This window comes from Xiphias gladius, chromosome 22, assembly GCF_016859285.1.
Source record: "Xiphias gladius isolate SHS-SW01 ecotype Sanya breed wild chromosome 22, ASM1685928v1, whole genome shotgun sequence".
Lineage (NCBI taxonomy): Eukaryota > Metazoa > Chordata > Actinopteri > Istiophoriformes > Xiphiidae > Xiphias > Xiphias gladius.
The window spans coordinates 17,806,537-17,831,248 of NC_053421.1; the positions used below are offsets into that span (position 1 = coordinate 17,806,537).

The window sequence follows — 24,712 nt, forward strand, 5'->3', positions numbered from 1 at the left end:
GCTGCGGAGGATGCATTTATCCTGACAAAACAAGTCGTGGGTGAAATGGGCATATGCTTGCATATGCATGCACCTGAGAGTATGTGTTCCTTTGTTTCTGGGTGTGTGTGTGTGTGTGTGTGTGTGTGTGTGTGTGTGTGTGTGTGTGTGTGTGTGTGTCTTTACAGTGAACTGATCCTCTTTTAAAAAAAAAAAAAAAAAAAAAAAGAAAGGAATGAGTTATGGAGTTATGACAGTTGATCACCCTGTAATGCCTGATGATCCTCCTGGGCGCCTCCCTTCAAAGCCCTTCTCCTTCTCTACATTGCTCATATTGTGTACATGCAATGACCAAAGGCCACTTACATCTGTGTATAAAGTATAATTCAGATATTTTTTTGGCAAAAAGTGTGCTTCAAAATTTGTGGCAACGGTTTGAGGGAGACCCTTTCCTGTTTCAGTATGACAGTGCCCCTGGGCACAAAGTGAGGTCCATAAAGCAATGGTTTTCTGAGTTTGGAGTGGGTGAACTTGACAGGCCTTATCGTCCAATATCAGTGGCTGACCTCACTGATGTTTTTTTTGGCTGAACTGGAGTAAATCCCTGCAGCCAGGTCCAGGAGCCAGGAGCAGCATATTAATGCCCATGGTTTTGGAATGAGATGTTCAGCAATCACATACGGGTGTACTAAAGTTATGTGATGCAGCGTTTTAACCTTCAAGGGCTTTGTCAAACACACGTGTGTGTGTGTGTATATATATATATATATATATATATATATATATATATATATATATATATATGTGTGTGTGTGTGTGTGTATATATATATATATATATATATATATATATGTGTGTGTGTGTGTGTGTGTGTGTGTATAAATTATTATATTATTATTATTACATTCTTCATCTCTACAAAGACTTCATTTACCCCACCTTTGGTATACTGTAAGACCATTGTCCCACAGTTAGTGGAGGAGGAGGATGATGCTGCTCATGCCAGACCAGTGATATCAGTTTGCGGACTCTCCCCACTGTGCTAACAGTAGATTTGTACATAAATAAATCTTTGGCCCATTTGTGTGTAAGTGAATGAATCATCTTGTATAAAATTAGATTAGGAAATGAAAAGGAAGCTTTCATCCTTACCTCTCCCCTCCTTCCTGAGTCCTTCTGACTCTGCCTCTCCCTGTCTCTCCATTGCACTCCTCTTCGATTTTATTTTCTCTAATGGAAGGATTCTCTGCCCAGACATTAAAGAGAAGTGGTTTTCAAGGTTGTTGATTTGAGTTTCCTGTGTGGCTCGGTGGGCTAAGGTGCCAAAAATATACTCTTGATTTCCAGACTTCTCCCAGTGGCCTTTACTGCATGCCATCCCCACTCTCTCATGTCTTTCCTATGTCTTATTTACTCTGCATCTTGACAGAGAAAGGAGGGAATTCTAAGATCAGATGTAAAACCTAATTTCTCTATGCGAACATGTGGTTGTGTATATAATTGTGGGTTTATGTGCATATCAGGAGGGCCAGTGTGGTTTCAGTAACTTCTTCTTTCTAGTTTCTCCCGTAAACATTCAAGCTGTAATGATGTAAGAGGGGCAGTGTGTGTGTGGTATGCCCTCGTGTACTATTCTTGACCAATGTTTTACAAGAGGCCTCAAAGGTTCCTGGGTGGTCTAATTGCATTTGCCACAGGAGACTGGTGCACTTTTACCACTGTAAAGTGTGTACGACTGTCGTGTGTATCAGTTTGTGCAGGCTTGCAGGTGTGTGTGAGTATAAATCAATATCCTGAACGGACACAGTACAGTATGTGAGGGGTGTTTAATGGCACTCACCTGTCATCACACTGTCACATGCATTCTCTTTCTATGACTATGTGTGTGCATGTGCAACAATAGACTTTCATAAAAATGTGCCTGTTTTTACCCATCATGCTCTCCCACTCTTCCACCTCTAGGGCATTTTCGCTACAAGTCCTCCTACTTCTTTACTATCTAACCCAGAATGCACTTGACCCACATGGCAATAATTGCTTCAACAAGATCACAAATCACCCATCTTGCCTTTTGTGACATATGCTCAAGTATGCAGACAAGTACACACACTCTGCTCCTCCCTCCACATAAGTCATCTATCAAACTGCACCCTGACTCAGCCATGTCCCCGGGACCCTAAACTAATCTGCTCTCACATTGACGTTGGGTTTCTGTCCGGATATATGTTCATTGCCTATGGATACCTTGTTAGACATGTTAAAGGATATCAGATTTCCACTTAATTCTGATGGATGAAGTGCATTAGTTATGTATAGGCATATTCATTTACTGACAGGTGTTTTTTATTTTGTTGGTATGCATGTTTGAGTATGTTTTTACTCTTTTCTTCAGTATATCACTTTGCAGTTCCTGACTTACAGAGAGTGTATGAGTGAGGTAAGTTTGTCCTGAAGTTTCCAAACTATTCACGTCTTCTGTTCCTTGTTACGTTTTTCTGCGAAGCCAAGAACCTGCAGGGATAACAGTGCTGTCAGGATGTCAGCAGCAGAGATGGTGTGTTCAGTTTGTTCTTGTTTGTTGTTTAAGGAGTTTTCACAGGTTTTTGTGCACCAAGCGGTTTGTCTACTAACCTTTTGGGTAACAGTTTTTTTTTATGAGCTGCATGTACAGTGTGAGTGTTTGATGGTAAGTGTGAAGAGAATGAAGAGTTCCCAGAATGTGTTTTTAGTTTGGTATGTGAATATGTGTGGGGTTTCTTTTTTTTTTTTTTTTCTTTTACGGGGGTCCGGTGCAGGCCGGTAGTTTTGAAGGGGGCCAGACAGCTGCCTTTTACTGCCCCAGGGGATAATAAACAGAGAGGGAGGGGTAGTTATTTACCCCTTTTTATTAGGGCAGGAGGCAGAGGAGGAGACTTTATTGGGGTCACACTGTAACTACACACAGCTGCAGGGCAAGACAAAAAATAAAAAGAAGAGAGAGTTTGTTGAAAAAAAAAGAGCAGTTTTACTATCATTAAATCCCTCTCTCAAGAATCCATCACTATCTAGTTTTTACTTGTTGTATAACTGTATGTACATGTGAGTATGTGTGAGCGAGTGTGCGCGTATGTGTGTGAACCCTGGGTCATCCATCTTTCTCCCCAGCCCCTTTTCTATTTCCAGGTCCCTTAACAGCCCACTCCTTGTTAAGCACATCTGCTGTCAATCAGCTATACCCTGTAATCCAATTGGCATTTCCTGCCATTGGGGACACGCCCACTGATCCTCAGTCTCTGACCATTTGGTGATTGGTCAGGTAGTTCACTGTCTGACCCAAAAAGGTCCCAGGTTGACCTTTGCTTGTCCCATCACCTTCCTTAGTTACCATAACAACAGCTTTTCTCCAAATGAGGATGTTTAAAGGAATATGTTGACATACGGTTGTTCTGTTTCTTACTGACTAGTTGATGAAAATACTGATACCACTCTCATATCTTTTACTGTACAGACATGAAAGTATCAATCCTCTCCTCTAACTCTCGAGCCACCTTTAAAGACTTACTAGAAAATGTGGACCGAATTTAACCAACTGGCAAATGAAATGGAAATAAAACAGAGCAGAGTCTAATGGTGGCATTCCTGCAGCTGTCTCTCTGTGTGTCGCTTCACATGCCAGGGAAAACTGCAGGATGAGCAGATCCACATGAAATGTGTTTTAAAAGTGCGCAGACAGAGACCGAAAACGAAATGGAAACATTCTCTGCATCAGAGATGATTGACAGAGAGAGAATGAAGGGAGGGATGAGAAGACAGAAAAACTGAGAGGGAAACTGGTAGGGAGGGGAAAGACAAGTTATTCTAGTTGCAGACAGCTGACAGAAAGCCTAAAATAAGATGGAGCCATCTAATGTGCACATATTCTGCAGCTACACTCACAAACCATAAAATATATGCACTGTTAAACGCTTTTATGCTCCTAATGGTTTTCCTTTCAGGAGAGCCAAGAGTCAACGTGAGGCTGATTTAATATCGTGCTTTATTGTTTTCCCATAGAAGGTGTTGTTTCCTAAGATCACATTTCATATAAAAGAGATACAAAGTAAAAACCTTAGCAGTAATGTATCAGACTCTACTGTAGTAATAAATATAAAAAGGCATCATGACATAGAAAAGGTTAAAGTTGTGGGACAGGCCTAAAGATACAGAGCGAGGGGCACATCAAACTGACCTGAAACTGGAAGAGCTCATAGATTGGTTTACACATCTACAGATATAGTCTCACACCTCTTCTGCTGCCACACAAACACACACACAAACACACACACGCGCTCGCACACACACACAAACACAATGCCAAATACATGAGCTTTCACTAAGCAAATCAAGCAAAAAAATTCAACATACATTTCCATGTTTAGAACCCAGCTGGTTACATTTGATGGAGCTGGAAAGACAGATAACTCAGAAGCTAAGACTATTGTGTAGATATGTGACATACTAGGTTCAATTACCACACTTGTGTAGTGAAGCTAACAGAGACACTGGAATAAAACTAAAGGCTGCTATCTCCCAGCGCTGCCTTGACAAAGGGGAGTAGCAGCGCAAGTGGTGATGCAGGACAGGGGAGCTGGAAGGACGAAAAGTTAGAAGTGCTCTTGTTCACTGTCGTTCATAGACTCTGGTGCAAATCACATCATCAGCTCTCATGGTCTGAAAAGAAAGAGAGGAGAATGTGGATGTTTTAATGTGGACGGCACCGTTATTTACAATTCACTGTGAATTCATATCAAAAGTAAAGTACTTAGTAGAACAGGCCATTTATGTTGATACTCTCTAAGCCTGCAAACTGAGCTGTTTTTAATGTCTCCTGCAGTTAAGACCAACACAATCACACTGTGCCAAACAGTTTTGATCAAACATTATTTACAGAAAGTTGTTGAAGTAAACATGGACTGCTCAGCAACTCTGTGCAAAAACACCCTCACAGTTTAACTGCTGCTGGGTCGTGAGTTTGGTGCTTAACAGCACGTCAGGAGTCTTAGACTTGAACTTACTGCCAAGCCTCAAGCAAGCAATCCCTCATAAATACTTGTTCTATTTAAAGGTTGTTCAATTCAAAAACATTTTGCTCCAGAGAGGATTGTGGAGGATGTGTGTGTCACCTCTGGTTGGACTGGTTTACCGATAGACTTGGGTCAAATAATTATTTGGAATACTTCAGTCAACCTGAAGTGTCAGCTGGGTGGGGTTTCTTATTAAATACACTTATGCTTGTGTGCCGGCACATAATCATTCACAGAAGAAGGTTTTGATAGCTGTCAGCAACAGAACACAAGTCTTCAAACAAGTAACAATTATTTTTAAACAACTTTTTTTTTTTCAGGGTAAACATCATTAACATAATTATTGGTTATCCCCTGTTCAGTTTTGATTTTTGATCAGATGCTGTTTGTACACTCGCTTCGTGACGTCACGCTGATGCCTGTACATGCGTTTTGTAATCTCCACAGACGCTCTTTCATCCTCTGCCAGGAGAATAATTAGATGGCCATTATGGTACTCTGAGGACAATTATATAACTATAAATCTAAAGGCAACACTTTAGACTATAGCCTTCAAATTACAGTGCAATCTTGTTTTGCAAATGGGGTACCAATAAAAAACTTGCTGGTAGCTACCAATACAAAAAATATCATTGCAAGGGGGAAAGACCACAAGTTGGTGAAAATTACAAAATAAATAATAATTTTTTTTCATATAAGAGTATCAATGAAAAAATACACTGCAAGTATTTTTACTTACCCGGTACTTTTTGAATGTTAGATGCAAGATACAATAATGTCTGGGTGTTAGTTTATGGAATAAAGTCTGCACTGCTTTTCTCCTGCTCATGCTCATTCGCTGCCTATGTTTATCAAGCTGCTTTTGTAGTTGAGCAAACCTCCTGACAGTTTTGAGTGTGATGACTATACCATGGAATTTATGACATAGTTCTTGTATAATTTATATTAAAAAAATGATATGCTTCCAAGAAATGCGGGTTACAAAAACAAATGTGACACTTTAAAAAGTTATTGAATATGGCGAACAGGGTATTAAATAACTACAGTATACATTAATGTCATTACTCAGAAAAAGCTAGTCAGTGGACCTTCAGTTAAGATTTTCTTTCGTCTTGTTGTCAGGCTACTCTTTTCAAGGTCAAGAATCAACTTTAACACAGCTTTTACAAGTAAATCCAGTTTAAGTCATGAATCAATGAAGTCAGATCAATTTGTAACTCTAGTCTGAGTCAAACCAAAGTCCTGTGACCTGAGTCCAAAACTCTACAGATGGATAAACTGTAATTTGTGGTCTGTAATCTACAGTGAAGTGTTAACTTCATTGGTTTCTGTATCTAAACTCTGGCTTGGTCGACAGTTTGTGTGCTTTACCAGGATCAGCTTGCCGTCATTGGTGATCTCTCGGGTCCAGGATGTCTTAGGCCCCTCTCCTTTCTGCAGAGTCTGCTCACAGCTGATCTTACTGTCTGTTTCCCAACGTGGAAAACTCTGAGGACAGAGAATGAGAAAAGGAGAAAAAGCATTAGACACGTGTTAATTGTTGGATTTGTAGCTGAATGGATACTCAGATGGATACAATGCCATTCAGAGGGAAGGGGAGATAATGACAGGGTGGCTTATGGGGGGAGAAAACAAGTAAGGTGGAGCAGGGTGATCCCTGAGAAGTGATAACTTGATGTTGTCGCGCTCATCATTAATACAGCGAAGCGCTGGCTGGCTACACTTGTTTGTTTTGGAGACGGCCAAACAGAGGCCATCTATGGGAAAACGGGGAGAGCAACAAGGAGAATTAGGGAGGAAAAGAGGGCAGGAAAGGGCAAGAAGGGGGAACATAGGGAAGACGGGAAGTTGAAAGGAGTCGTAAAGAGTGTGAAGGAGCGTAGTGTAGCCTGATAGGCCTTCAGAGACCAAGGGAGGGGTAAGACATGCAATCAGTCCAAATACGATGAAAAGCCAAATTAAACAGATCTGAATCTGAACAGCTCCCTCCCTATACTCTCATTACTGCTGTGTGTGTGTGTGTGTGTGTGCATATGCAGAGATAGTAGAACTGGGGGAACATTTGGGAGTAGGTTCATGTCCATGTGTTGTGTACCGTGCAGGGACGTCCGTCCACCGTGGCCTCATTGAACTCCTGCCCCACAGTGAAGGTGATGTTGGTGGTGCGGACTGTGGTCGAGGTTTTAATAGACAGAGTCTCTCCTTCCTGCGTGATCTCCACCAGCGGCTTGGAGGCTGCCTTCACCGCGATCTTACGCAGCATCATGTTCACATCTAAACAACATGCGCATGTGAGACAAGGTGATAATGACGAAAAAGAGATCAGGGGTCCAAATAAAGTCAAACACACACAAGGACACATGTAAACACTTTCAGAAAATGTTGTAGCTACTTTGAATGCAAGCAGTACACACCTACAAGACTGAACTCAGTGCATGAGGACAAATCTTTTTGTGTCACACAGTATTGCTTTATAGGAGAGAGCCTTGAGGGTGAAGGCGAACTAAACCTGTTTTTACCAAATTATGCAAAACCACAGGCCTTTGGCTGTGTGTGTGTGTGTGTGTCTGTGTGTCTGTGTGTGTGGTGTTGCTGCTTGTTCACAGTGTTCTCCTGCAAATTCGGGGTAAAAGGAGCAGTCTCGCATTGCACGGCTCTAACCAATAATGATAACAGAGGAAACAATGAGGTCATACGACAAAGCATGCCCAGCACATCTGCGTTCCCCCCACACTTAATCATCTTTGCATGCACGCACACACACAGACTCACGACTGTGAGTCATGACTCAGACACACGCAGTAATATGGTGATTCGTTCTCCCCGCAATATGATCTACATTATTCTCATCATCTTCTGCAAATACAAATTGTGGTTTGAATATCTTGTAGTTAAACTGCAACCTTCTGTAAACACTGAGAGAAAGCACACACATATTCACACAGTGCAATACAGTAGCCTGACAAAACACAGATAAAAACACACTCACCATTTTTAGTCTGTTGACCCAGTGTGTTTGTCTATGTATGTGTGTGCGTGTGTTATAAAGTAAAGCACCTCCCAGACAGGAAGCAGGGAGTGAGAGAGGAGGCAGCAGCATACATGACTAATGTGACATACTTTATGTCAACATGAGGTCTTTTATAAGAAATAGTAAAAAGTTTTATTTTTCTAAATTTACAAATGCTCTTTTTTTGTTTGCAGTTGATGATAAATGCTTCCTGCCATTATTTAAACTTTTGTACAAAAAGAAAATTATGTATATAAGGATAGGAATAAAGTTTTTTTTAGAGAAAATAGGAAAGGGGAAAATCTTGTCTGATACTGTGTATCTGAAAAACGGAACGAAAGAAGCTGATGATACACCACGGGAAAAGAGCGGAGCAAGGAGCAGACCGGTGTGTGTGTGTGTGGGGAGGGGTCAAACAGACGAGGGGCAGCGGTGTGTGAAGATCTCTGTTCAAATGTGAGGGGAAGTGTATGTACGTCGTCCAGTGTGTATCTGCCATCGAGTTGGGTTTCACACTTCTCACCTCTCACACATTCCCACCTGTCACCAAGGGTAAATATATACACACTCAGAAATGCACAGTCATTCAGCTTGCATCAGGATGTCCGGGCAGTTCACTGTGTGCGCTGCATGTACCGCACACACAGCACGGTGTGTATGTGCAATTTCATTGTCTAATGTGAATTTTATGCAAATTGCATTATGTGAAGTGTAAGTGTAGGAACATCAGTATGCAGGAAACATTTTAGCAGATGCTTTGTTCCTGGTGTTTTTTGTTTGTTTGTTTGTTTTTTTTGCAGTCAGGGGTGGAAAGTAACTAGTTTACACAAGTACTGTGGTAAAGTGCAGTTTTGAGGTACTTGTACTTAAATTGAATGGTCCTCTACATTTCAGAGAGATATACTGTACTTTTTATTTAACTACATTCACCTAATTGCAGTAGTTACTAGTTACATTTCAGACAAAAATTTTCATCCAAGAAATATAATCTGTTAATTAAAATGTGATGCATTGTTATAAATTAAACTACCCAAATGTATATAAAGCAGTTAAAATGAGTCCAACTATTGCCACCAACTACATTAAAATAGTGGTTGCATTTATACATTATAATAATGATCCAAATATGGGCCATTCTACGTAATGAGTACAGATACTTTTTAGTACGCATGTACATTTTACTGACAATAATTAAACACTTCAACTTAAAACAAGCCCTTTACTTATAATGAAGTATTTTTATACTTTTACTCAAGTAAAAGTGTAGTACCTATTCCACAAACACACGCAGTGGTAGCATAGGTGAGGAGTGTAAAATTAATTTCCACCAATTTTGATAATCAATTAATCATTTAAGTCAAGCAAAAATGTCAGACATTCACTTGTTTGATTTAATATACATTTTTTAGCTTTTTTCTTTTATTATACCACAGTGAATGAAGTATTGCAAAGTGTTGCAAACTACCAATTTTGAGATGTCACAGTGGACTCTGGGAGATGGGCAATTGGCTACCATTTTGTCAAATTTTAGAGTATTCAGTTTATCAATTAATCAAAAGACAATTGACAGATTAAAAATTAGAAATTAGTTAGTTGCAGCGCCATAGGTGGGCTTCGAGTTGGCAATTGTTGAGTAAAAACTGAAAAAATAAAAAATGAATTAATTAATGGATTTAGCCTAAAAAGACACAATTTTCATATAAGTTAAATAAAGTTTAATCTCGGCATGTGAGTGAAACTGAGTTTAACACAGTACATTGCCAGAAAAATGCCTTATAGCTGCAAAAAACCATGCTCAAAATGTAATTCTGCTTGAGTAAAATGTCCTTCCTAAAAGTTTAGATTATTTCAGGCAACAAATCGACCTGCAGACGGTAACTGACCTCAGTCTGTTGGCTTGGACACAGGAGTAAAATGCTGGCCTGCAGACCATTTGGGAGCCACAGAGGGGGCTGAAGCTTCTCAAGTAACTGCCAGTTTGTTAGAAGTTAGCAATTACCTGAACAGAGTTTTTGCAAACCTGTGACCAAAGTGCTTAAATTCACACAGACCGGCCCACATGAGGACACACACACTCTCACAGATAGACAGACGGCCAGGGTCAGGGTCAAAGGTCAAAGAGCAGAGGGCAGAGGAAGCATTTGGGACACAGGGAGACATGGGAAGAGGGGAGGAGAGCAGGAGTGAGGAAAGGAAGAGAAGGATGGAGAGAAGGAGGAGGGTAGGTGGTGACAGGCTGTGTCCAGCTGCGCTCTGTCCCCCAGTGAAACCCGGGGCCAGCCCTCTCTGTCAGTCATGCCAATGTAAGAGCACATGCTGTGATACATGTCTGTGGCTGCGAGTATTGGCAAAGGTGCAACAGTGTCAGTGGAGTTTAATCTGCATTCCTCTGGCAGTTCCTCCTCCATGAATACTTGTCTTGCACCTTTCTCTTTGGCATTCTTGCAAACTCTTTACATTCGCATTAAAGAAAAATGCATGTATACAGTATACTGGTATACCAGAGCATTCAAAACATGCACAAATGCACACAAACTTCCCTCTTCCTCATCTTTACCTTTCTTATACCACCCCTACCCCCCTGACTCCGCGCGCACACACACACACACACACACACACACACACACACACACACACACACACACACACACCCTGACGCCTGCCAAGACTACAATTGCAGCAGTGATGGGATGCAGACCAAACAGTGTGAATCTCAGCAGCAGGTGTTTGTTCTTAGCCCTGACTGCCACTTCAGATAATGATGGGACTGTCCTGCACTGTATCGTGTCATAACGGTCCTCTGCAACAGACACACACACACAATCGGAGGCTGTGACACAGACAGATGTGACGCCGTTTGTCTCTATTGTGTTACTGGGGGAGGCCAAAGCGGGAGAGGAGAGAAAGAGGGGTGAGGCTGGCTAGGAGCCAAGCACTGAGTTTAGGGTTGTGCAGAATGACAAAGACCCCCCCCCCACCCATGATCCTGGCTGGTGCACGGGACACAGAGGATGATTTGACCTACAATGTGCTGAGAGAGCTACAGTTTAAGCTGACACATCTGATCTGTGTCATCACGCACAGGAATAAAGGCTTCATAAGAAACCACCCATGCGCAAAAAATGAGTCAAGCTGCTACATTAGGCCACGGTGGTCTTTTTTTTTTTTTTTAATCATCATTTCCATCACTTACTCAAAGCTTTCAAGAGTTCCTCGAAGTTTTCAGAGCTCTTCATCTCCCAGGTGCCGGCGAAATCGGGGATTTTGCGCTCCATGATAGGCTGCGAGTAGGATCTAGGTAAACTCTCAGGTCCAAGTCTGGTCCCTGCGCTGCTTATCGTGCGCGTCTGTGCGTCAAAAAAAACTTCACTTGTCCCGTCTGAATCAGGTCTGGGTGTGTGGACGCGCCGGATGGTTTGACTCTGCCTGTCCACGTACTTCTGCCCTCTTCCCGGGATGAGCGGTCGACTGTCAGAGCTCTTCTCTGATCTATGTGCCGGTGCAAGTTATAAGCGGCTGCGCTCCAAATGAATGGCACCGAAAGCAAAGATACTTGTATAGAGATGCACACGCCCCCTTCCATACGGTCACGCCCCGGAGGCCTACAGACTACAGGCAAAGACCTGAACCTGACCACGCCCCTGCAGGCAACACGTGCACAGCAGAACTGCCCGTTTCATCCGAGCGCGTACCTTGAATCAGCCAAAGTGACCGCGCTCTGGTCTTGTCCCTGTGTCTGGTCCTTAGGTGTATAGTGTGTTTTGCTATTGTGATACAGTTACTTATGCTTTGGTTGAATGAATGAATTCAGTGCGGTGAACGTTATTAGTGCAAAACAGGGAGGATGTATCCAGGCCAGTCTGTTGACAGATCGTGTCGTCTTGGCCGAGCGGTGCGAAGGAAGAACCAGTCAACTGCCAGACTGGTAGAGTGAATGGATGGCAGAGCGGTTGTGTGTGTGTGTGTGTGTGTGTGTGTGTGTGTGTGTGTGTGTGTGTGTGTGTGTGTGTGTGTGTGTGTCTGTGTGTACTTGTGAGGAGAGGGAGACCAAGTTCACTCCCAGCCTCCTGTGCGCAAGTGTCATAAAAATAAAAGCGGTGGTAATGGGATACAGCTTCTGGCCTCGAACAGTGGACTATCCATTTAAACTGGCCTGCGCCAGAGGAAAAAAAAAAAACGGCACGAACACATGAGGGCAGTGGATAGAAAGAGGGAGATTAAAATTAGAGGTGGGACTGGCGCAGGTCGGCGGTGTCTCCTCAGAGCTTTCCGCCTCCCGCTGTTCGGCCGGAAGAGAGGGGAGCGAGGAGGAGGAGAGGAGGAGATTCGGGGGCATTTGGAACAGCGCGTCAGACAGGCCAGGGTCAGGGGCCCGCGGGGTACGAGGTAGTCCTATAAAGAACACACACCCGCTGTATGTATGCGCACTCGCGCGCACGCGCTGATGATGGATGGCAACGGGACAAAGCCGACGTTAACTATTGACTCTTGATGGATGATCCCATCCGCTACACTGCACGGCGAATTAGCGCGAGGTAACCTGGGCGACTTGGAGGAGGGGGGGGTCTCCCTTAGCAAACCATATAGGCTACACGTACACACACTAATACAGCGGCTCAGTGTCAGACTTATTACAAAGACACACTGACTAACAAAGGTGAAGAACAGCCTCAGATTGATATATGGTAAGGCGATACGCGCTTTTACGCACAGATCTGTATCCAAACCAGCGGCTTGCATCGGCAGCGGGTCCGTTTGATGTGAACAAAGCTTGCTCACATTGTTTCCTTTATCATCGCACGCACACACACACACACACACACACACACTAGTCCTCTGCCACACACCATGCCACAGTCACAGCATGTCCTCACAAGTTCCTCCTGGTCCAAACAGATGAGGCGAACCATTAGATAGTCATATCAGGGCTGTAATTTCCACCCCAATCTCCCATCATATCTGTTTCTTTCCCGTCTATCACTTTTTTGCAGGCCACTTGCATTCGTTAGGCCTCTAATGGTTTTTGCACCGACAATACTGAGACCAAACAATCCGTCAGGTTAAAGCGGAAAAGTAGCATTTACAGGCCAGGTGGGCCCAGATCTAACGCAGCCTGTATGTTAGAGCACAGCGTTAGTCTGTCTTACTGCTGCTGTGGTAGTCTGTCGAACATGGTCTGTCCAGAAAAAAAGGGAATTGATCAGGACCCCAGTTTGAACGTGACTGATGCAAACACAAAGGTTACAATAGAGCGCTGTCAGGTGTTGGGAAAATTCATCCTCAGCCTCGCCGCAGGCCCTTAGCGTATTACCATGACATAACAAGAAATGCATCAAAGGCCACTGAATCAAACAAGCAGCCGTGCAGTATAGCACGGGGACAGCCTCACCCATCTTGTTCGCGAGCCGTTCAGAGGGAAACGCTTGATAAAGAGCTCTGAAATGTGTGTGATGCTGGATGTCAGCACGTGATGACAAAGCACCGCTCGGCATTCAGGTCCATTCAACCGTGCTCTGCTCCTCTCAACCTTTCTCTCTCTGCTCATTCCTCCCTCCATTCCCCCTTTTCCTTTCTGCCTCTCCTTTACCTCATGCAACACCCCCCCCCCCCTCCACTCTTTCTTCCTCCTCCTCCTCCTGTCAAGCTTTTGTTCTTTTGTGCTGCTCTGACACATTCCTCAAGCACGTTGAAGAGAGGGAGAAGGGGAAAGCAGAAGGAGAGAGGATGGAAAGGAGAAGAAAGAAAAGGGGGGAAAGTTATTGGGAAAGTTAGAGACTGGAGTGCAGGCCTTTTTGTTTTTTTATCTCATTGTTGTGGAGAAAAGGATAGGGAGAGTGAGTCAGCAAAGAGAGACCCAAGACCGAGAGAGCTAGTAGATCAAAGGCAAACAGATAGTGACAGAGACAGAAAGGTTGAGAAGTACTGAAAGAATGAAGGCAACAGATATGTAAAGAGAGACCTCTCTGTCTTCGGAGCCATAAGAACTATTAGTTTGCTGCTCCACTGCCAACTTTATTTCACACATCTTCCAGACATATAGTGTTCAGTTCTTTTCTTTTGTTACATCTTCACCTTTCTGTGTTCTTTCTCATACCAGGATCCTTGTTGGTAACTGATACCACCGAATGCAAACTGAAAGATCCACAGGCTGAAACACATGCAAGCAAAACAAAATGTATCATGACTTGTTTGCAGCCATGATTGACTTTTTACCAGGCCAGAGTTCACAGCATAGACACACTCGCCTGTACCAGAAAGAATAAGAGGAATAAACAGCACTGATAATACAGAAGAAGAAAAAGAGAGTTTTGGGATTTCCCTCTTGGGAATCCTGATACTTAAAATAGTATTTTATAGTGTTCAAATTATTAGTTGAGTAATCGAGGGGAAAGAAACTGAATCGCCAACTGTTTGGGTAATCATGCTGTTTCCAGCCTCTCCAAAGTGAGGAATTGCTGCTTTTCTCTCTTTTTTATCATGGGAAATTGAATGTAGTTGAGTTTTTGGACTGTTAGTCGGACAAAACAAGCAATTTGAAGACGTCTCCTTTTACTACGGAAAAACTGAGATAGGCCTTTCTCACTATTTTCTGACATTGTATAGACAAAATGATTAATTGATTAAACAGAAACACTACTTAACAGATTTGTCAACAATGATGAAAATCGATGGTTTCAGCTTTAACCTTTTCAAATCTATATCCAATATTTAATGTTGTTCCCTTCATGTCTATCACTGTAATTTAATCAGACAGCTACAAATTGATCCTAAAATCTGAACTTGGGATCCAGTTGAATCATTAGCAGTAGTGAGACCATGTCTAGCTGTATTTATCTCTCTCTGTCTCTCCTTGGGTTTGTGTCATACAAAAATCAAGCTGAGCCTTGAACCAACACTCTCACTGAGGTGAAATGTGAAATGTGAAATGAAAAGTGCCATATCTCCACACTCACTTCCTCTTGTGCAGTTTATTGTTTTCTATTTCCTCCCCTCATTCAAATGACACAGATTTGTACCGTATCTGTGGAACATCCAGACTGTCCACAGACTCTTTATTATTCCAAAGAACCATTATCTGGATGTGGAATGGGGAACTACATGCACCATATCACACTTAAAGTAACTTGCGCCATATGTTTAGTATATTGGTGTCCTTTTACAAATGTGACCCATATCACATTCATGTTGCAATCACAATTTTTGAAAAGGAGCAACATGTCTGCTCATGTTGAAGCTTGTACGTGAGAACGTGTGTGTGATCAGCCTGTAGTAAAGTCACACTTCAGTGGCATTCTCCACTTAATCATTCTGATGACCTCCAGTAAAAACCGCTCACCCCAGTAACCCTGGTATTCCCAGATGTGAACTTGACCCTGGCCTTCCCCATCGCAAACTCCTGGAAGTCATTATCACTGGCCTTTACCCTCGGAGGAAGCCACTGGACAAGAAGGGCAACGGATTACTGTATCTTTCTCTTATGATTATACTCTGTCAGTGTATTGGTCGAGGCCTCCCCAAGGGGTCGTAAAATTAATCCGACAGGTTGAGGGAAGATGAACTGGACAATAGAGAAGAAAAACCATTTCTGTGACACAGAGTGGGGTTTTTCTCTCTGATCTTTGCACTTTTCTTGTGAATTACTGGACAGCTGTACCTCTTTAGGCCCTTAAAAATTCCACTCACAGCTCACAGACATATACAACGTGTGACACAATTGCAAGAGGATGTTTTAGTTTAAGAGGTCACAAGCCAAATGGTTTGGGAGCCACTGTTGTGTGTGACATGCACAGCAACTACACACCAAACAGCCACAGTGACTCACACATTCACAGGGCGAAAAAGTGTGCGCAGTGTATGTGGAAATGAGAGGCAGGGCATGTGGGAGACCAACAACCAGACAGAGAAAAAAATCAGAAAAGAGGACCTGAGAAGGAGAACGAAGGCTGGAAGTGAAATGTCTCAAAGTGTGGATGTGTAGGAGTGTGTCCTTGTGTGTTTTTGATACTGTGCATGTCATATGTGTAATCTCAGTTTGCCAAAATTCAGAAGAAAATTGGGCAAAAGTTCCTTATTTCACGGCAGGACGAGGCCATCCTCATGTGAATGCTGTAAATACAGGACACCTCTGCTTTGTCTACATAAATGTTTGTGTGTGCATGCTCATGCAGGCTCCACCAGACATTTGTTACTCATTTATTATTTTTCTCAGATGAACTCGTATCTTACAGGAATCAAACAAAGCGTCTGACACAAATGATTACTTACCAACCTGCCCCCACGCTCACCACGTCACATTTCCCAGGGATCTTTTTATTTAAAGTATCAGCATATCAGATTGCACCGTGTGGGTGTGACTGTGGACATGACTCGAGCTGAGTCTTCTTGTGTAAGAATAAATCTCTAGATGCCCGGGCAGTTGCACCCAGCAGCCTGTATTACTCAGACTCTATTCCTTTTGTCCTTCAGCCCCCCTCCAACAAATCTCTCTGCCCTCCCCCTCAAGTCTTTGTGGTTCTAATTATCGCGCTCATTTGTTATGAGTTGGTCTGGACAGGGGGAGAGGTTAGTTAAGGAAGGAGAAGCACGGGAAACGCTGTATGTCCTGCATCAAAATAGACAAAAAAAGGTTTAGTTGGTCAAAGTTATCTTGAATTTGTTCCTTTTTTTGTGTGTCCATCTCTTCCACACGTCCCTTCTGTCTTTGCAGTTTGTCCACTGCCACCTACAGTTAAACGAGCCTGTGGGCTCCTCCGAGGCGCTAGGTGACAACAGCACTGTAAAACAGCATTGTATGGGCCGAATGATGCTGAATTGCTTTGCACTCGACGGGAAGACAGAGGACAACAGAGGGGAAGAATGTAGAAGAAGAGAGGAGAAGAGGGAGGTCAGATATGTACAGAAAGGAAGTCAAGTAGATGGAGACGTTCATGAGGAAGGCTGTGTGAAGTTTCACAAGTCCAAGTGGATGAGAGAAGAAGGGGAATGAGAGAAAGCTGAGAAGAAAAACAAGCACTGGTTCCCATACTTTCCCTGCTTTTCACCTTATTTTATGTCCATGTGTTTTTTTTTTCTAAAACCCCCCAAAAAAGTTCAATAAAAGTGCAGCTCTGGTTTTATCGTGTCACCCCTCCTTCTTCTTGCATCCTACTGCTATGCCCCCTCCACCCTCACACTGCCTCTCACTCTGCACTCATTCTTTTATTCTCCTGTAGCCTTCCTCTTCGCCCTAAGTCAACGATTGTTGTTCACTTTGGCTTTTTCCTTGACCATGATGGTGTGTGTGTGTGTGTGTGTGTGTGTGTGTGTGTGTGTGTGTGTGTGTGTGTGTGTGTGTGTGTGTGTTGATGCTAATGTGCCTGTATGAGTGCATTTGTACGCACATGACTATGTATGCTGTGTGTGTGTGTGTGTGTGTGTGTGTGTGTGTGTTTGTGTGTGACACCCTATGATGTAATGGATTAGGTATGGCCATAGTTAACTTCACTGGAGGTCAACTTCTGGTCACAGTTACTGTATGTGACCAGTTTGGGTCCCTAAAGTCTCAGAATTACCTGATGAAATGGTAAGATATTGATGTGTGAGTTTTTTTTTTTTTTTTTTATTGTCGTGAATAGCACTCAGAAGACTTACCATTCCCTGTGCCTCTAGGCAGAAAACAAAAAAATAACATTAAGTTTAAGTGCATCCTGTGATTTCTTCGTGATCTCAAGCCTTTGCCAAAGGCCTGTGGGACAACGAAAGAACCAGAAAAATAAACGAGAAAGCTGAATTACAAACTAAAAAACCCTTGTATTTCCAGTCTCTGCAACAGAATCACGATGCAGAAAATCCTAGACGCTCACTACAGAGAAAGGGAAAGGACGTAAAATGAGGCACTGTGGCAGACTGGAAAGTTGTGGAAGTTTTCAGGGATCATCTGTAAGCACTATTCCAGCTCAGACACATATGCAGTCGATACCTGGAAAAATTCAACAAACATTTTTAGCATGAAATTTTAAACATGGCCACTTCTACTTCCCTTATAAGTGTTACACTGCAACTCTACACTAAAATCCCGCAGCAAAAAACTAGAGCTTGTTGGTCGCTTTGGATACTTAAGTGTCACCTCTTATCTTCTTCTTCAGTGAAAATACCTTTTTGCACGAGTTGTATTTCACATTTTTTGGACTTATTTCGCCTGAGAATATAATCTGCTTTGAAAGCAAAATCGGGCAAATTTGATGCCTTTTTTCAGATGACAGGTGATCAGGCTTTTAGCTTATCTCCTAGTGTTCTGTGGACAACTTTTCAAAAGCCTAAATGATTCAGTGTTTGCAGACCAAATACAAAATACAAACAAGTTGATGGACAAATGGACAGGTCTTCACTTGAGTCCTTGGACTCCTGTTGCGGGTAACATGTGACTCTCCTGCCATCTTGTGGTGGCAAACCGCTGATGTTATGTCTCCGGACTCAATTCTGGAATTTTTTGGCACCTCCTGTGGGAGATGTCTGGGCATGTGCAGCTATGCTGACCAACTGTAACTGATCGAACTGTCATTAATGCCCACTCGAATCCCCACAGGGATAGGTGCAGTCAGAAGAATTTCAAGTTTTTCCAAGAAACCATTGGAAAACTGTCTGTGTTTGTGTGGGTGTATATATATATATATATATATTTGTGTTCTTGCGTTTCTGTCTCTGTGGGAACCAATTTTACTGTTAGCCCTGCAGAGTGACGACAGTTTTTCAGAGTTCTTTGGTACATGCAGGCCTCCAGGTGCCTCAGGGCTTTTTTCAGGAGTTTAGGACTTGGTTTTAGAATATGAGGTTAGGTCAAGGATAGTGTAAAGTTTACACAATGAAAAAGGTTAGAGGTCAAGGCTGGTTTGGAAACCACTGAAAATGGGTTTATTAATACTGTATACATCACTAAAGCACATTATTAAGTGAAATGAGAAAAGCCTCAAAGCATTTCCTGAGTTTAAATCCGGTTTTAAGGCTTTTATTATTTCAGTTCATATTGTGCTTACATGTTGCATCTTACTAAATAAATCTGTTTAAACAAGTTATCAAAGACTAACTAAGGGCTAATTTCTGCCCCGGAGCCCCCTAGTAGTTTAATACAGCACTGTAAGAGGTTAAATGTTAAAGAATTAAAGGGAAGCTCTACAAAAAGGAGAATATGTGTAATAAAAATGGCGTTGTCTCTGGTTCTGCTGCTATCCCTTTGGTTTTGGTAGATTTTTTTAAAAACTGTCCATTGTGAGTTGGACAATGTTATAGGGGTGAATTGCTACATCAGTGGAGTACTCTTCTAATGGTCAGGTTTAAGGCATGAAGAATTAGTCAATGGAGACGTCCAACGTGGATAAACAAACAGTGTAAGGATTGTTTGGACTAGAGAGAGTGATGGAAACATCCAGTTGTTTAGATGTGACTCAACATAGACCACTGAGACATACTGGTACGTCCATGCTTTCACATACTGGGGATTTCTAATTTGGTGGATGCAAGCAGGTGTTTCCTGGTTCGGTTGAAAACAAATGTGTGCATTACTGCCATTATCGGCGCGTGGACAGTCTCAGCATGTTTAGGCTAATTAATGGCGTGTGTGCAATGGTCTGACAGTCTAACACTCAATGTGCCTTTTTGCTTTCCACTCACCTCAATGAGCTACTGTTATAAAGTGCAAAGCGAAGTGAATTAGTTAAGAATACAATACAACGTCTCAGTTGCTTTTCAGAACTGACTCCCAGTCTGTGAAAGACCAGTTATGGATCTGAGTATATGCTTTTTCGAATGATATTGGTTTTAGTTTGGAACCAGAAAATGTTTTCCGGGCATCTGTGCATATCATGATTTATGGTTAGGGTTAAATTGCTACAATGATCTGTATCACACTTGACGTACTAAAAAGAAACCAGGGTGGAAACGACTGTAGATTGTATGTTGGTCTGAACACAGTTTATTACATCACACCATAGATTTAGTAAATGAAATCCCTTTTGTATGACAATTATGTTTTTGCCCTTTTAATGTAAAAAAATACGCACAACACAGTAAATAACCGCATCTGTACCATCAATGCCAAAACTGTAACTTTACATGAAATGCCATTAGAGCACCGACCCTCTCATTATCTCTTAAGGATAGATGCAAAACTACTGAAATGTAACCGACAGAGGCTAAGGCATAAGCACACAGAAATAGGAGTAAAGTTATTTTAAAATTTTGTCCCCAAAAAAAAAAAGAAGTGGTTTATTTATTGGTAATGTGACTGTGATTTAATAATGTTTGGAAACCATAAACTTTTTGAATAAAATTTCAGGACTTTAAAAAGGTTTTTTCTCAGATGTGTTCAGGAGAAGATTCCAAGGAGCAAAACGTCCCCTGATGAAAACTTCAACGTCCTATCTACCTCCTCAAATTTAAAAAAAAAAGTTAAAGGACATAGTAAATAATAATAAGAAAAAATAAGAACTGGGGCCATGTCGTTTTAAAGCTGGGAGCATGGCCTCTCATCTGTGGGTCCTGGCAGCCTCTGGCATTGTTATCAGGCTTGAGATTTTCGGGATTTCCCTCGAAGTGGACAGGCAGGCACCGATTGTCCAGCACTTCACAGGCCAGGATCAGGTGTTTAGTTTCCTCCCGGACGCTCCTGATGCCGCACGTCCCCTGCTCACTCCTCACCGTGACAAAAGAGAAAGGCTTCTGGCTGATGCACAAGTTCTCCTTGTACGTCTTCCCACCTGCGCCCGTGCACACGGCCTTCACGCTCTCCAGGTCGTTCGGGTGAAGGAAAGACTGCGTGGGTCTGTTGCAGCCGCCGTTATTCCGGATGTACCTTTCCCATTCATTTTTGTCGAGAGAGGTGGGAGTCTTGGAGCTAATGTGGCGTTTCATGAAGACGTTGAAGCCATTGTTCCATTTGGAGAGCTGGCAGGGAGCCTCGTTTTTAGCCAATGTCTGATGCCCCGGCAGGAGACAGAGGGCAAGGGAGAGAAAAACCCCGTGAACAGCCATTACCCAGCAGACCTGGAGTGGAAGAAAGGCTATAAAGTCATAACAGTATGAACAAAAACTACATTTTTACAGCCTTTTGCCTCAATCGCGGCTCAGTACTTAGTCAAAGATTCCTTTAGTCCGTTTCCTTGTTTTACCAAACTGAGTTACACGAGCCCGTAATAAGGTAAACAGTGTGTGAAAGAGTTGAGTTTGACAAAGCCACAGCTGTCTGTCTGTCTGTGCGGGTTTTCTTAAGCAAGAACGCAGGAGAGGACGGAGGGAACTGCCCTACCTTAGTTTTAGCAGAAGTGGGGGCTTTTGTGGGCTAAAGGTGTCCTGGAGGCTCCAGTTGTGAGACCTTTTCTTCTGTCCTTCAGTTTCGCTCCCGTATTTCACTTCTTAGGCGCGGGAGTGGGAGTGGCCCAAACGGTGTCAGCGCAGCAGCATTGCGCAACGTAACTGTAGCGCAGGCTGCGCAATCCCCGGAGAAGGCGCAGAATTGCAGAAAGCTTGAAATCTGAGGCTAAAATTTCATTCTTCTATTTGTCATCGACATATTGTGATATGTCCTGGAGTCAGCTGGAAGCACCAACTGAAATTAACTGCCGAATTCCTCCTGACCAGCAACTGTAATAAAACAGCACTTCCAGTGAAAACCGTTTAAATGTGTGTAACAGAATTGCTGGCCCAGCAATCCCGCCATCTCGGTCCACATGGCAGTCGTGGTGAGAGGTGACCCACTTACTTCTATAAATACATATAAAAGTTTCAGTCGGCTATATTTACATGTGCAGTGCCTTTGTGCTGCCTTAAGCAATGCTGTCTGTTTGTGCTTCTAGAAGGGCATCTAATGTATATTTGATTTAACTTTTAATGAACATTTGGCTGTGTTTGGGTCATCAGCGCTTTTGAAAATGACTTTTTACTACTCTTTACTATTACAACCAGATGTAAGGAAAGACTCATTCAAGATTTTGTACTCCCTTAGACAGACTGACATCTTAAATGTTAAGCAAGGTTATAGTTAAGTAAATTGTCAACGGCACTAAAATTATAAACAATAAATAAGGGGTGGGTATTAATGAACTGAGATGTGGGGGGAAAAAAGAGATCTGATTGAAAATGACCTAGATCCTGACTAAATGAAGCACCAGTAGTATATTTGTCTTTTACTTTGATGCTGTCACTGTCTATATTTTACTATGCCCACCAATAATTATTTGCTCTACAGTATAATTAAAACAAATATAATATTGTCTGGTTAGAGAGAGTGACTAATTAGAGTGATCAAGATTGAGATCATTTCTGCAGTCATTCTTCTTCATATTCCTATTTGTATTAATATTAATCTACGAAATTGAACAGCTTCAGATCCAGTGTAAGTGTTGGAAAATGTGTGACTCACAGCTTAACATGCACACACACGTACTGTTCATGTGTGAAAAAACATAAATACGGAAGATTGATCATTTTATTCAGTTTAATCTGATTAAATATGGGAAAACATTTCTCCCTTTGCCAATGTATTCTATTAAAGTCATGTTTACTGAAATCTAAGAAAGTTTTGCTTTTGAATGATCTATACATACGTTTAGATACATATTTCAAAACGTAGGCGTTGTATTTAGGTGGCATGAGATGAATATCCCAAAACCAAGAAAAATAAAACCAAACTAACTGCCAGACATGGCCAGACAATAAAAAAGGCAAGAAAGGAAATATTTTTGTGTTAGGTAATCAGGCAAATTTAGGTCAATTTGATTAGTTAAATCACATAAAATAACAATTACATAAAATAAAATTAAATGAAAAATAGGTTTAATGGCAGATTAAATAGAAATAAAGTTATCACTTTCAGCAAACATAGGTACTGAGGACGCTTCTGTGTCAAAAAGGGAAAAAACATAGAGGTAAAATATAACAACTTCCTCATTGTCTTGTTTCATTTTAGATTTCTCTGTTTGGCTCACTTCTTCTCTTGTTCATACTGTAGAAACTTGCTACTTACCAGATGGTACAGATGTGCCGTGACATACAGATGTGCTGGCCCCCTGACCTCTCCTCTCAATCACAACTCACAAGAGCGAATCTTCAGCACGGTGATGAGCAGACAGAGCTGATCTGCAGCTCTCATCCGGAAGCCACAGGACCAGACCCCCTTGGTTTTTTCCTCCAGTCGGGTGCGACGGCACATGTCACCCACCTGATCACGCACCTACGCAGACGCAGAAAGAGACAAAACGATCAATACTCAAATTCTGACCAAGACATTCACAGTGAGGGTCGAGGAAAATAACCCTGATATTTCACACAACCTTAAAATTCCACTGCATATTTTACTTAACGTACTTTACTGAACTTAATGTTAACTAGTTACAGTTTTATACCGCTGGCCACTGTACAGGGAATTAATAAATAGATGAGATATCAAACAAATAAAATAAGTTAAATTCCTTCATGAGTAAATGTAATGCACAAAAACTTTAGAAATACATTTGTAAAATGCACATAATCCTGAGAAATAAATCTATACATGAGTAATCAGTTGAACCTACATTGTTTATTACATCCTTTATTGTCTCCTCCTCCACGATTTTCCTTATGGGCGTGGCCTAATTTTGTTGTCATTCAGTATTCAAATTACATGATCTAATGTAGTATTTCTCAATTCTTAAATGAAAATGTTGTCTAATTCATTTTAATTTTAATGAGCCAATCAGGATTTTGGGATGATGCAAAGGCTTTGTTCATCACAGTTTAAATAGTGAAGTAAATTAGAAGATGCAAGACAGTAAAAGATAAAATGTGATTTACACAGGTAATCTGATCCGGATATTGTCAGTCACACACAATGACAAAAAAATCAAAAACACCTGAGTTTTACATTCAAGTGTGTTTAATGTGGTGCCCATACAGACAGGTTACAGCAAAAAAAATCAATCAGACAAAGATGATACATGGCACCAAAAATCTTTTTTTTTTCTGACAGAATGAACACATGTACATAAATATAACTCATCCATTTACAACATAGTCTGCTGATTTAAATTCAGAGCCAGTATGTTTGGACAGCATCATATATACAAATCAAACCTATGCCTCAAAGTACTTTAGACTTTAATCATAGAATTTTAATTTACTCTTTAACCCTCATATGTTTTAATGTCAAATTGTCCCCTTTGCGTTAATCCTAGAGTCCTGGGGACAAATAAAATAATAACATTACATTGATTATTAATAAAACAACAAGTCTATTACATTTCATACAGTACAGTGTGTTTGTGTTTAAAGGCAGGATGAACAAGATGAAATAACAGCCAACCGTGAAAAAAAAAAAACAAAATACATATTTTACAAGGTATTTACATGAACCAATCATGCATCCCAGGCATTGCAAGAGAAAACAGACAACTCACAGCCAGCAAACCAACATATTTACACCAGGTGCTTCACGTGCAAACTGGGAAAATATCCGATACCAAGACTGCCAACATCCCTGAATTTGGGTGGGAAAAAACATACTAAAAACAGCTGAGTGATCAGGGCAGCTGGTGATTTGTCCTGTGTCCAGTTTACATCCTTCCCTCGCTGTTTATAAAATGGTTTTTCCTGCTGCTTTTTTGTAACTGGCGAGTGAGAACATGTTTCCTTTCTGTCCCCTGAGGAGACACGGATCAGTGATAAATTCATCGAC

At 41.8% G+C, this 24,712-nt stretch overlaps 2 protein-coding genes across 2 annotated transcripts; both read right to left on the bottom strand.

Annotated features, from left to right (window-relative positions):
* Positions 1 to 3,995: 3,995 nt before the first annotated feature.
* crabp2a (cellular retinoic acid binding protein 2, a) lies at positions 3,996 to 11,561 on the bottom strand. The gene is made up of 4 exons (XM_040118051.1): positions 11,225 to 11,561; positions 7,117 to 7,295; positions 6,393 to 6,509; positions 3,996 to 4,668 (listed from the first exon to the last, which is right to left on the bottom strand). Exons 1-4 carry the CDS (start codon positions 11,304 to 11,306, stop codon positions 4,618 to 4,620), a joined length of 429 nt encoding a protein of 142 aa, XP_039973985.1. The 5' UTR covers positions 11,307 to 11,561; the 3' UTR covers positions 3,996 to 4,617.
* Positions 11,562 to 19,951: 8,390 nt separating this feature from the next.
* Positions 19,952 to 21,454, bottom strand: LOC120784756 (angiogenin). Its single transcript, XM_040118812.1, has 2 exons — positions 21,311 to 21,454; positions 19,952 to 21,048 (listed from the first exon to the last, which is right to left on the bottom strand). Exon 2 carries the CDS (start codon positions 21,034 to 21,036, stop codon positions 20,455 to 20,457), a length of 582 nt encoding a protein of 193 aa, XP_039974746.1. The 5' UTR covers positions 21,037 to 21,048; positions 21,311 to 21,454; the 3' UTR covers positions 19,952 to 20,454.
* Positions 21,455 to 24,712: the final 3,258 nt, after the last annotated feature.

Coding starts and splice junctions, on each gene's coding strand:
- crabp2a (XM_040118051.1), bottom strand. CDS start 11,306: ATGGAGCGCAAAATCCCCGATTTCGCCGGCACCTGGGAGATGAAGAGC. Junction 6,510..7,116: donor TGGACGGACGTCCCTGCACG/GTACACAACACA, acceptor CTCTGTCCTCAG/AGTTTTCCACGTTGGGAAAC. Junction 4,669..6,392: donor ATGACGGCAAGCTGATCCTG/GTAAAGCACACA, acceptor CTTTCTTTTCAG/ACCATGAGAGCTGATGATGT.
- LOC120784756 (XM_040118812.1), bottom strand. CDS start 21,036: ATGGCTGTTCACGGGGTTTTTCTCTCCCTTGCCCTCTGTCTCCTGCCG.